Below are 13,274 nucleotides of genomic sequence, written 5' to 3'. Positions count from 1 at the left end.
TATTTGTTAGCATAACTTTTTAAATAATAAATTCGACATTACTCTATAAATCTTTAAATTCGTCTGTATATTTGTAGTTAATGCACTTATGATAAAAGTAAATATAGCGTCTAATATAAATAAATAGCGGTAATATAAAGTTGTAAGGTTGTTTGTCTGAAGCTAAAGATCTAGAATGTCTGGTCAAAATAGTTTGTCTATTTTTGGAAAGCTTCATAAATGTCTCAAGGTGGTTTTAGACACAAACACACACCCAACAATACGTAAATAATTAGTTTGTTTTTGCTGCGCTAATAATGGACAAAATTGTCTTTGTTTTATTATCAGTTTAAATTATTATTTTGCGTCAAAACACTCGTTAGCATATGAAAAAACAAAGCTATAAAAAGATAAGGTCTATCAATTTCAACAAACAAATCAAAACAAGGACAATTATATTCATATGTAAACCCGCGACCACAAGCTTAACACGTAGCGCATCCGCTCGCCGTCGGGAATGTGATAGGTTTGAATCTCGGCTCAACATTGCCTAATAACTAAAGACGTTAAAATTGTCCCACTGCTGCTTTGTCAGATGCAAGGCATAGATAGACAGAGTAGAGGGAATGCCTTGGCCAAAAGTAGGCGCAACTTAGAACCATGCACAGTAGATCTTTTCATGAAAATACACTTTTTCGAATTTTAGTCTTCTGCTAACCTAAAAAGTTACTTTAGGAGCCTAGAAATACATGTACAAAATTTCAGCTCTCTATCTCTACTGGGGACCTAGCGCCAGGCATGTAAAATATCAACAGATAACGGTAGCACGGCGGTTTTAACAATATCTCAGCAATGTGCAGGTTTTAAGCTCTTCTGCATATTTCAATTTAAACACATAAGGACAAAGGTATATTATCCTAAAAATCTTTTGTCAAAGTCTTCTCTACACCTAGCGCCAGTCAGTTTTCTAAAATCATGCATTTTATACCTGTGAAAATAGAAATCGCCAGCGCTAGGTGTAGAGTAGACTTTGACAAAAGATTTTTGGGATATTATATCTTTGGCCTTATGTGTTTAAATTGAAATATGCAGAACACCTAAATTCATCTTCCAAACCATTCTCTAAGTATTTTAATTTTTTTTTATGAAATAACGGGATTTCAAAACTGCCCTTTCAAAAGGCCTAAAATATATCCTTTTTTGTCACTTTTTTCACTGCTTATAGTTATAACTTATTAAGATATTATGCTCAGTTAAAAAAAATCGGCGCCTCCAGCACCAAAACCGGCAAAAACTGGCAGTGAAACTTCTGTGCCCCTACTTGCCCCCCTCTTCGGCCAACAGTAGTTATCTCAAGAAGTAAAAGAGATATCAACACATAGCAAGAAAACTTTTTAAATAAAACTAAACTAAGTAACCATTACAGATTCCATTTTGGGACTTTCCTTCTAGGAGCTTGTGGAGCAAAAGACCCCTCAAAACACTAAGAATATGAGTTCTGAGCTTATTTTTAAAGATATCAAACTAATTTTTTTTGAGAAAACTTTTTTCACATAACCAAACTCAGCAACCTATACAGATTTCATTTTGGGACTTTCCTTCCAGGAGCTAGTGGAGCAAAAGACCCCCCAAAACACAAAAAATATGAGTTCTGAGCTTATTTTTAAAGATATCAACCTGTTTTTTTCAAGAAAACTTTTTAAATAAAACTGAACTCAGTAATGTTAGCAGAAGACTAAAATTCGAAAAAGTGTATTTTCATGAAAAGATCTAAATGCACAGTTAAGACTACCAGACAAAGGTTGTAAAATCAAAGAAGAAATTGTCGTTTCGGTGTTTTTTAACCTAAAACTTAATGTTAATCAACCTAGTACATTAAATACGAAGAAAGTTGAAATGTGACGGAGTGACTTGTATTGAGCATTTACACTACTTAACTTTAATCTGTAAACATTTAGTCAGAAAAAGATTAGATCCAGTTGTCTTCAGAGTTGGAAAGTCACATGAATATTTTCAGGGGACAGTGGACGATAAAATTTACTGACCACAAAAAAACATTAAAATACGTTCACTTTGGGGGCTCATATATATCGGTGTCTAAATTGATGTAGAATATTATAACAGGATACAGTTTCTCCCCTGTTCATTCAGTAGGAAGAAGGTAAGGAGGTCGGATCGCTATTTTAGCCTGCTACAAGTTTCACTTTGTTAGAGTGCATGATAATCTGTTGTAAGATCCAAGTAATAATAAATCTATTTGTGTCTAAACTTTCCAAGCAACTATTTCACAAAAACAAACATTTTTTTAATGACATACCTAAATTAATAAACTTTTAGCCATTTCAACCTTTATTATCAAAGACAAAATGACAATAAATATTATTTTGCTAAATATTACATTTAATAATACAAAAAAATACTAAACTACTATGATTTTATTGGATTCTTTGTTGTTATAAAAGAGAAAATAAAAAATTTTATATACTTTTTTTTATATGAAATAAAATTGAGCTTTTCATATTTTCATCGACAAAAAATACTAATGTTTGCTAAAAACATCGACAACATAATCATAGACAAGAACATCTGCATCCATAGATAGAACATAGTCTGTGTGGGTCCATCCGTCTATCTCAACCAGGTGGTCAAACACAACGTTGGGTAGATGGTTCACTGAAAAAAAAAGAATAAAATAAATAGTTAGTTTTGCCAAGAAGTACTTTTTCAATCTAACCCCTTATTAGATCAAAAGACAAAGGAAGGCTTTATAAAAATAATATTTTAAGGAGTAAAAAGACCATGTAAAAAGAGCGTTACAGACCAACTGACATCAATGCCAAAAAATTGTAGAATTATCTTTCCAGTAAGGCCTCGAAACCGATTAATATCCGCTGGATTATAAAAGGTTCTCAGCCATACAGAAAAAGCATGTATAGCATCGTATTGCTACAATTTTACACAAATATTAAAATAAAAATTTATTCCACCCCTTTGAGGCTAACAAAACTGGTTTTATTATCCGGGAAAGCTGTCTATAATACGATGCGATGTATAACTATTCTTATTTTATTTTATTTATTAAGCCTCAAACTTTTTTATGCATACCATAGTACAAATTTTACAAAGGACACTTGAACTTTTAGGAATATTATCTTTCCATTTTTGTTTTAGTTTGTTTATGAAGTAAATAATCACAAAATTGAACATTTTTATTTTTAACCCATTGTATGCAATATATATTTGTCTTTTTAGATTATTTCTTTAAAATTTTATTTCTGGGCAGGTTTTTAAATTTTAGATAACTCTATATGCTAGGTTCGCAGTCGTTTTAAAACTATTTCTTCCTACCAAGTATATCAACATCAATTAGGCTGACAAGATCATCCGCATCTCCCTTGAATATGGCGGTGGGTGCGGTCACCTTAGACAGGTCGTACACAGGTGGGGTGGACTGGTGGTAGTGCAAGATGTTGCCTGTTCAAAAACTCCATATTGGCTTACAAAAATTCTAAATTTATTATATCTTTTATGATAGAGTTGTAAATCTACAATTTTTACAAAGCTAAGTGAGGAGGGATAAAAGGTAGAAAAAATAATTCCCTCTCAGGGAAGGAGGAGACATTGTATTGTAAATTACACTAGTGCTCAAAACTTTTTAAAATTGGTTTACCCAAACTTTACCAAAAGAATGTTGCATAATAATTTTTAAACTTTTCAACCAATACTTTTAACCTCTAAAGGGGGTAATTTTTATGATCATCATTGGATCGTACATTAATTTATCATACATTGTCTTGTCCCTTAAGATCCCTGATACCTACCATATCTCCCATCCTAATGCTTGGAATTTTACAGAGTAAGTTTCTGAAATGTTTTTATCTCTCATTGTACCCTCCATAGTATCAACTAAACCTATGCCAAAAGCAATAATGATTTAGGTTGATATGTTTGTTTTGCTTGTTACTAAATGCCAATTATATTATTTTTTGCCAATATGTAGTTGTCATCCCTGTTTCACCAAAGTCATAAGCTTCAAAGTTTTTGGAGAGGTGTAGCTGAGCATAATGTGCAAAGGTTCTGGTTGAAGAGGACTCTGGCACGTGATCCAGGTACGTGGGAATCATGGTTCCATTTAGCTGACCTGAACACAATCAATATTGTTAAATGCCTTCTTTTCTTTCTATATATTTTTCATTTTACATCTAATATCAAATAATTATCAAATAATTCTTTGCAAGCCATATTTTCTTCTTTTCTTTTTATACACATTACTTTATTTTACTACTATAGTAGCTACGTCCCTAGACGCCTCTAGTGGCTCTTTAAATGTTTTTTGTTTTCTATGTTGTGTTCAAGACTCTAATTTAAAAAATTCTATTTTTTTGTGATTTCTCTTGGAAGGGTGGTGGTACCCTCCAACTAAATTGTTATAAACCTTCCCTGGACCTATGAGAAGCTACCCTGTAAAGGAGAACCCGTTCGGTTCAGCGGTTAGCGAGATCCTTTGGTACAAAGAGACATCCTGTCCCTTTATTATAAGGACTAGCGGCTACGCCCCTAGAGGCCTCTAGGGGCACTTAAGGAGGAGAGAGTCGAATTTGATAATTCAATTTCTTATTTTAGATTTTAAAAGAAAAAGTTAAAAAAAATTTACGATTGATGTTTATTTTTCGTTGAACTCTCTTTCTAAAATTGGTAAATTTTTTAAAAATTTAATTTCTCTAGGGAGGGTGGTGGTACCCTCCCCCAAAATAGTTATAAACCTTCCTGGGACATATGAGAATCTACCCTGTTAAGGAGAACCCAATCGGTTTAGCGGTTAGCGAGATCCTTCAGTACACACAGACAGACAGACACACAGAAATCCTGTTACTTTAGTATAAGGATATACATATAATTCAATATGATTTTTTTGTATTTTGGCCCTATAACAACAAAACATTATTTGAAATTTCAGCTGATTTTTCATGATTTTGGGAGCCTAAGCTTCATAGTTAAGGCCACCTTCTAAGATTAGTTTTATCTTAGATTTACTTTGCTTGTTGGCTATTCCTTATTACTGATTTTGACTGATTAGGGTGCTTTGTTCACCGAAATATATAGATCTAAATAAATGCTTTAAGACAGGAATTTTTTGTGAATAATTATAAAAGTTGATATCATTATCCATATACCTGGATTAAACCCAAGAAGAAGAAAACCAATATTCATACAAAGAGTATTTGTGAAAGGATGGTCATCGCCACAAAGCCTTAACAAGTTTAAAATGCTTAATCTTTTTACCATAACTGAACAAGTAGTGTATATAATTGTTGTTATGGAGGTGATAGTTGTATCAAATCTTGACTCAACATGGTGTCATAGCTCTATATGTTTTTAATTGTTTTACTGTTGCTATGATATTGTAACAAATTAATTCACATAATGCCTTGGTTCTAAACAGATGCAACCCAATACCATGCACAGTTAGAATTTCAAGACAAAGAACAATCAATTAATGGTTGTTCATTGGGTGTTACTTGACATAATATCCCAAGTGTTTTGGACCTCAATGATAAAGTGTCATGGAAAGCAGCCTCAAATATCTAATGATTTATGAAATACTTACGCATCACCAATCCAAGAGATGACATCATAATGGGGCAAAAACTCATACTGTCCAAACAGATGATATATATTCTAGAAAATTTTTAGCAAATTTGTCAATATTGAAACAAAAATAGTTTTTTTGAACTATTGAAATGATATATTTTTTTTGTCTCACCTCAATACCACCAGCCCATTGTGCAATTTCAAAGATAAAGTTTGTGGCATGGCTCATGTATACAGGAGGTGCCAATACAGCACCAATTTTAATCTGAAATTAATACATTTGTTTAACGTAATATCATTGTTATAAAAACACATTATATTAAATTTACAATGTTAAAATCCTTAATTTACCTTTTCATTGTACTCTGGCCTCATAGACAACATTACAAAATACTAAAACAAAAATTTAGTTTGTTGTATTACAGATTGTTAAAAATATAAATTATGATTCTTATTTTTCTTTCATACATATTTAAATACATACAGATTTTTAATGCAAATAATTTTTTTCTTCTTCTAATTTCTTACTAAAAATGTGTTTCAATCATGTAATCAGTAATGAATATATAATGTTATTATACATAAGAAAATGGTATTTATTTTCTGTTTATTGAACTAATTTTAACCAACTAATAATAACCAACCAACAGCAAGACACAAAACCAGTCCCTTTTTCTTGGGGTAACAAATCAGATTTCTAGCCATGTTGGAAAAGTATTTAATACCATAAAGTCTTACAAACAAAGCAATAAAATATAACACTTAAGCTTCTTACTAAATACATGTTAAATACCTGTGTGGTTCCCATACTGTGTCCACAGTAGTAAACTGAATCCTGGCCAGTGTAACTCAGAGCATAATCAATACCTAAAAGTTAAACATAAACGTTATGATAAACTGTGCATTGTAATTGAATTATATAAAAAACATCAAATAAGAAAAATAAATTTTCTTTTAAAATTTAAAGAAATCATCAAACTTACTGAAGATGATAATGAAATGCTTTTCAATAAATGTTTATTGACATGACATATGAAATTGAAATTTCTTTATTCATTTAAAAACTTACCAGCTGTAACATCATACATGCCACCTTCATGCCAGTCAAAATCCCAAAATTCCTGTTATAGCAGTTATAGAGTGGTTGCAATATTTCAGAAATTTTTAGGATAATGAAAAGAAATCGAAGTAGCAGGTTTTCTCTTATTTTCACTGTAGCTTTTTCCCTCTTTCTAGCCTTTACAAGTGGCTCTAACCATAGGGGGTTTATTGCCTATTCCTGCAGGGCAATCCTAACCTAAAAAGCTAGTGTGAAAATACAACAAAACCCAGAGATGGGTTTTTAATAAATGCCGCGTTTTTCGACAATTTTTTAGACATTGATTGATTGAACGAAGACGATGAGATTTCAACACAGAGTATACAACATAAGAATTCAAAATTTTAAAATTACTATTTTAGCCATTTGTATAATGTCTAATATAACTTAAATCCATTTTTGCTGCATATTTATTAATGCATCTTTTTACATCTGTATTAGACATTATACAAATGGCCAAAATATTAATTTTAAAATTTTGAATACTTAAATTGTATACTCTGTTAAAAACCTTATTTCATCTTGAAGATCAATGCCCCGTACAATTTTAACAGAGTATATAACTTGAGAATTCAAAATTTTAAATCATTATTTTAGCCATTTGTATAATGTCTAACACAGCTCTAAAAAGATGCATTAAAAAATATGCAGCGAAAATGGATTTAAGTTGTATTAGACATTATACAAATTGCTAAAATAATAATTTTCAAATTTTTTAATCCTTATGTTGTATACTCTGTGTTGAAATTCCATCGTCTTCGTTCAATCAATCAATGTCTAAAAAATTGTCGAAAAAACGCGGCATTTATTAAAAACTCATCTCGGTACTTTATTATTTCAATGATGATACAAGTTATATTACAAGACATACCTTGCATCTTGATGTTGAGCATGGTTCTAGATAGGTATGATTCTTGGAATAAGGATTTCCTCTGCTATTTCCCATCCATACATCATATCCCTAATTTGAAAAATCAATATAAAAAATATATAAGATTAACATAGTGCTAAACGTAATTTAAAGGTAAATCATAAAAGGTTATTGAAAAAACAGTTTTATATCTTCATTAGAAATATGAAACACAAATACCAGTCTTGTGTAAGAACTGTAATTGTTTCACAAAATAGTCTAAATGCAATGTGATGCAAGTAGCCTTAATGCAACAAATATGTTAATCTGATTCATATTACCAGTCTCATTTATAAAGTTCATTCAATACTGAAAGGAGGGAAATCAATTAAGTAGTCCATACAATAATGAGTGACTACAATTTTTATTGTGTTTGGTACAACCTTTTTCACAACCTTGAAAGAATGTTTTACCTGATCAGCAAGAATATAGGCTAGAGATTTCTTAGGAGGACCAAATGACCAGAGGGCAGAGGAGGTGATGAGAGCATGTTGTAGGTAGACAACAGGTCTGTCACCTCCGGGAGTCTGGTCCTTGCCATGGGGGATCCTGTGCAATCCTAATTAAAAAGTTATGAAAACAGAGTTAGAATCTTATTTCTTGTTACTAAAAGAAGAATAATTTAGTAAACAAGAAGAACTATTAGGCCAAATCCTAAAAATATCACTAGGCTAACCTAGGACTGAGTTAGGGTTAAGTTTTATATATTTCTTTAAATCTACGACTTAAAAATATTACCTAAAATATATCCATCCTCAGTTTGTACCCAGTGCTCCTCTAGAAAAAAACAATAAAATTACAACATAATCCTTATACTAAAGTAACAGGATGTTTGTTTGTGTGTCTGTGTGTCTGTACCAAAGGATCTCGCTAACCGCTGAATCGGGTTCTCCTTAACAGGGCAGATTCTCATAGTTCCTGGGAAGGTTTATAACTATTTTGAGGGAGGGTACCACCACCCTCCCAAGAGAAATTACAATAAAATCGAAAAAATTGAAATATTCCTGCCGCATAGTGTTGCTAGCGTATGAATGTCTCTACGTAGCGTAGTTGCGCAGTGTAGTTGCGCTGCGTAGTTACACAGGGAGTAAGGGAGGGGACAATGGGCAATTAATTTAATGTAAAAATTATCAAAGAAAGGGCATGAAATCTAGTTTAATCCAATAAATTTGTAGGAAATTATAAAGGGATTGTTAATTGAATAATAGATTTTCATAGCGTCATGTAAAGTGAAATCACAATTTTTTTTTGATGAAATATATTGAGGTTTTTTGGTGTGATTTTTATATTAAAAGATTATTGGACCCGGCCAGCTGCTAGCAAGAATATGACTGCCCCTTTTTATTCTGTTTATTTCCCTTGTCCCTTGCCCCCACCTCCCTTCTCCCTTCTCCCCGTCTGCTACATTCCAAACTAACACAATGAGTGTTTATTTCCCTTGCCCCCACTTCCCTTATCCCTTCTCCCAAAGTCTGAGACTCCTAAAAATTGAATATTCGATCCATTGTCCCCTCCCTTACTCCCTGGTAGTTACATGAATTTAACAGCTGATTGACCATAGACAAATTATTTCTAAAATTAGATATTTAAAATATAAAAAAAACATTTAAATGCCACTAGAGGCCTCTAGGGGCGAAGCCGCTAGTAAATAATATACAGTTATATTACAAATATTTTGAAATGTTAAAAATAATTTCTTACCTACAGGATAACCCCAATATTTGATAAGTTCAGGAGTTGTTAATCTATAAAAGAAATATATTACCATACAATTAATGTACATATATGCAATGACGTCCAAGCTTTTTCTTTAGTGGGTAAAATGAGGGGTTTCAAATGTTTGAGGGTAGTAATCTTCTGTAGTTTTAAGGGGGGTTAAAATTTTCTGATTTAGGTTCCAATAAACCCTGTGGACGCCTATGCATATATACCAGAAAAATGTATGCTAGATTCAACTTGACATAAGAAATAAATAATAATTTGAAATGAAACATTGAATTGAGTCTTACTTACCCACTTGGGAGATCCTTTACTGCTTCCTGTCTTTCCCTTAATTAGGCATAAGATATTTTCTTTTAAAATTTAGATTTATTTCAAAATCTAGAATTATTTCAAATTTAAAAAATTTTTGCTAAAATCAAGGTTATGTCGAGCGCAGAACCCCATAACGCAAATTGGAAAAAGTGTGTGTTTTGAGGGGGGGGGGGGTAGAAATTGGTATATTAGTGTTTTCCTTAAGTTTTGGTTATGTTATATTGGGCACAGAGTATCCCTGTAGGGCTAGGGCACCGCATATATAGGCCCTTTTGGGTTAGGGCCACAATGAGAGATTAACATAAAAACCTCTCCCCATTCTTATTGAACAACTATAAGGAAGCTATAAGGAAGAGGGGATGGGGTCCTGAGGTGGGTTCTTAAAAAACTTTTACCCCACTAAAATCATTTTGGAACATTATAATCAGTGGGGCAAATAAAAAATTTGGTAATATTAATTCTTTAAAAACTTTTGCCCCACTGATTATAATGTTCCAAAATGATTTTTTCAGTGGGGCAAAAATATCCCCACTGGAACACTGTTTTAAAATTTGGAAGATTTTTTGTCTTTGTTTTTTTTGGCATATTTTTTTATGCTTAATTTAAATATTTGAAAATTTGAAAAATCTCTGAATTAAAAAACAAAAATGTTCCAAATTTAATTGTGGCTACCCCACTCCATCTTTTGAAACATTTAATTGCCCCACTATTTTTCTCAATAAATTTTTTTTTTAATAATGACAATCACATTTACCCCATTTGATGTTCCAAAAAAATGGGAAAAACAAAGGAGCAATTGAGTGTTCCAAACGAGTGTTCCAAAGTTCAGTGGGGTAAGTTTATTTTAAGAACCCACCTCTGAGCTCACTAGGAACTTTAATGGATTGACCACAATTTATTTCAAAGAACAAATTTAGAACCTTAATCTGTCCTCAGCAGTTTTTGAGATCTTAGCATTCACTGCCACACACAGAAAACAAAATAAAAAGTAAAAACTTCTCATTTTGAGATTGAGTCTTTTTCTTTTTAAGAAATATTGTTGACTAAAATGTTTTCAATAAAAATAAAAGATAGTAAACAGTTTATAAATATTCTATAAACATTTATTGTTGTAATTGATTTATAATACATGGATATATTAACAGGGGAATTTTATTTAAATTAATAATATAGGCTTTATTTATTGGTCAGTTCGTTCATCCAGTAGGAGTGGATGGAACGGGGTAAAATGGTTGGACGAGAGGTATCGTTATTTAAGCCAACTGCGAGTATCACTTTATTAGAGTACATGAAGATCAAGTGCAACATCCAAGTAATAAAACATCGACTATTTTTGTTGACTTTTTTGTTGTAAAGTTTGTTTAGTGATAAAATGCTTAAATTAATGTTAAAACAAGGATGACCACATTCATAAAAACATTTTAAAAAATCGGTCGAAAAATAAACATGCTGGATAGCTGTCAATTTGTTATCTCTTGGGAGGATGGTGGTAACCTTCAACAAAATAGTTATAAACCTTCCCAGGACATTGAGAAGCTACATTGTAAATAAGAACCATATTGGTATTGCGATTAGCGAGATCCTTTAGTACAAACAGACAGAAAGACAAAAAGACAACCTATTACCTAAATGCTTTAAGCCAGTATATGTTGTTTATTACCATATGATGATTTGATAATGTATAATTATATTGTATATTCTACGTTTTCTTGATTATACCTCATGGTTATAGGAATCTCTATTTGGGTTATTAAAACAAATATACATGTTAGCATATCTTATACATCTTTAATATCCATAAGCACTTATGGATAAATCATAATTTTAAAAAAGCTTCGCTTTAAATAAAGTTTGATACCTTAAAAAAAAACAGAGTAATAAATACCTTTCTGTATAAAACATTTATGAGCTATATAGAAGTTTATATGAACTATTTATAATGTTAATAAAAAGGACATTTAGGTTCATCTGTAGCGAAGCTTTTGAAAGTTTTTACAAAACAAGGGTATTATTGTCTAAATAAGTGCTTCACATTCCCACAATAATAAGATAACAATGACACAAATATTTTTTATTGTTTTTAGCTTACATTAAATCGTATAAATAGAAATAGAATATACGTAAATATCATTAAAATTGGTGGGGTATAATTGTCGTCAATTTAGCTTGCTAACATGGACAGTTCTTCCATCCAATTGGAGGGGAAGGGACGGGGTAAAGATTTGTATGGAGGAGATCACTTTTTCAGCCAATTACAAGTTTAACTTTATTAGAGTACATGATAATCTGGTGTAAGATCCAAGTAATAATAAATTCATTATCGTATATGACTAATAATAAGTTTAGTTACAAAGAAACTTTTCATCTAAAATAAAAAAATGTATTTATAAAATTTTAAAGATCAGTAATATCTGTAAAAACACGAAATCAAATTTGTAGAAGAAGAACAATAATAGTAAAAAATTTATGTTAAACAGCTAAAAAGTTGAAAATACTTCCTTTTCCTAAAATAAAAAGATACTTATTTTTACTTAAATATTTAACAAGGATGACAAAGGCTAAAAAATGGATGGATAAAGGAAAAGTTAACTAGAGAGCAGTGTCATAAAAACAATCATAAAACTTGATAAATAAATCACAAACCTTTAAAATAACGAAACCCTAGAAATATAGGAATCTAACTAGCACCACAAAAAAAGCCAAATCTCAATAAAAGTGAGATATCGCATCACTGAGGTTAACAGAATAATTTACAGTATAATCAACTACCAAACCATGAAACATTACTATATACAATCACTAGCGGCTTCGCCCCTAGCCTCTAAGGGACTTGCTCCAAGAGGTAATTTAAAAAAATTAAGTACCTTAGCTTTGGTGCTGCAACTACTACATTTTGAATTAACTACCTAAAAGAAATAGGTACTGCTTACAGCCTAACTACTGATGCAGCCTACCTAAAAAAATCGCTTAAAACCACCACAGGACCAGTAGGTATATTCCCTGAAGAGTAGAATTCGATCGGTTCAGTGGTTACCGAGATCCTACGGGACAGACGGGCGGACGGACAGACATTAATCTACTTTGTATTAAAGATATTCAATAAGTTTCGCAAGAATTAAGATATTATCCTCTATTTCTTTCTCTGTGTTTTTACCTAAGGATCTTGCTAGCCGCTGGACCGATATGGTACTTCTTTACATTGATGCTTCTTATAACTCTAGGGAAGATTCTATAACTATTTTGGGGGAGGGTACTTTAGCCATCCCAAGAGATATCGTGCCTGGGAAACCACCTACCCTTCCCCCCAAAAATATGTTTTCATTCTTTTTTTTAATGAAATGTAAAGTGAAAGATCCTCTTCTTTTTCCATCGACTACCCCTATAGGTCTCTAGGGACAACACAAATAAAATAGATGATCACAAATCTACAAAAATGTGAATTGTAATGACAGGAGCAAAACGACTTTTCTCTCATCATTACGCAGAGCTCGGCAGCTAACTATTTAACAACCCAGATGCCAATATGTATGAATATTAATGGCAACCATGCGTTTTTCAAATATGATTAATCCAATATTTGCGGAATCATGTATGACTCTTCGCTTAAGTGATTGTACACCCAATACAATAACTATTAAATAATTCACAATTCATTCCTAA

At 31.7% G+C, this 13,274-nt stretch overlaps 1 protein-coding gene across 1 annotated transcript; it reads right to left on the bottom strand.

Moving 5' to 3' along the window:
- Positions 1 to 2,310: 2,310 nt before the first annotated feature.
- Positions 2,311 to 10,658, bottom strand: LOC145314038 (lysosomal acid lipase/cholesteryl ester hydrolase-like). Its single transcript, XM_080153771.1, has 15 exons — positions 10,535 to 10,658; positions 9,594 to 9,629; positions 9,282 to 9,325; positions 8,319 to 8,357; positions 7,994 to 8,139; positions 7,542 to 7,631; positions 6,641 to 6,692; positions 6,365 to 6,438; positions 5,923 to 5,964; positions 5,744 to 5,836; positions 5,588 to 5,658; positions 5,154 to 5,230; positions 3,994 to 4,120; positions 3,328 to 3,458; positions 2,311 to 2,652 (listed from the first exon to the last, which is right to left on the bottom strand). The coding sequence occupies exons 1-15, from the start codon at positions 10,615 to 10,617 to the stop codon at positions 2,519 to 2,521; spliced, it is 1,239 nt and encodes a 412-aa protein (XP_080009897.1). The 5' UTR covers positions 10,618 to 10,658; the 3' UTR covers positions 2,311 to 2,518.
- Positions 10,659 to 13,274: the final 2,616 nt, after the last annotated feature.

The sequence above is a fragment of the Acartia tonsa genome, chromosome 3 (genome assembly GCF_053477335.1).
Source record: "Acartia tonsa isolate MP-2025a chromosome 3, ASM5347733v1, whole genome shotgun sequence".
NCBI classification, from domain to species: domain Eukaryota; kingdom Metazoa; phylum Arthropoda; class Copepoda; order Calanoida; family Acartiidae; genus Acartia; species Acartia tonsa.
The sequence above is the reverse complement of the archived record's forward strand: the minus strand, read 5'-3'. Positions and strand labels throughout refer to the sequence as shown.

Bases quoted from the DNA above. Each gene is read 5' to 3' on its own strand.
- LOC145314038 (XM_080153771.1), bottom strand. From the start codon at position 10,617: ATGAGAAGTTTTTACTTTTTATTTTGTTTTCTGTGTGTGGCAGTGAAT. The intron at 6,693-7,541 runs GTATGTCTTGTA...CTGCTATAACAG, and splicing joins GCTCAACATCAAGATGCAAG to GAATTTTGGGATTTTGACTG. The intron at 4,121-5,153 runs GTATATGGATAA...GATTGTGTTCAG, and splicing joins TCTTCTTGGGTTTAATCCAG to GTCAGCTAAATGGAACCATG.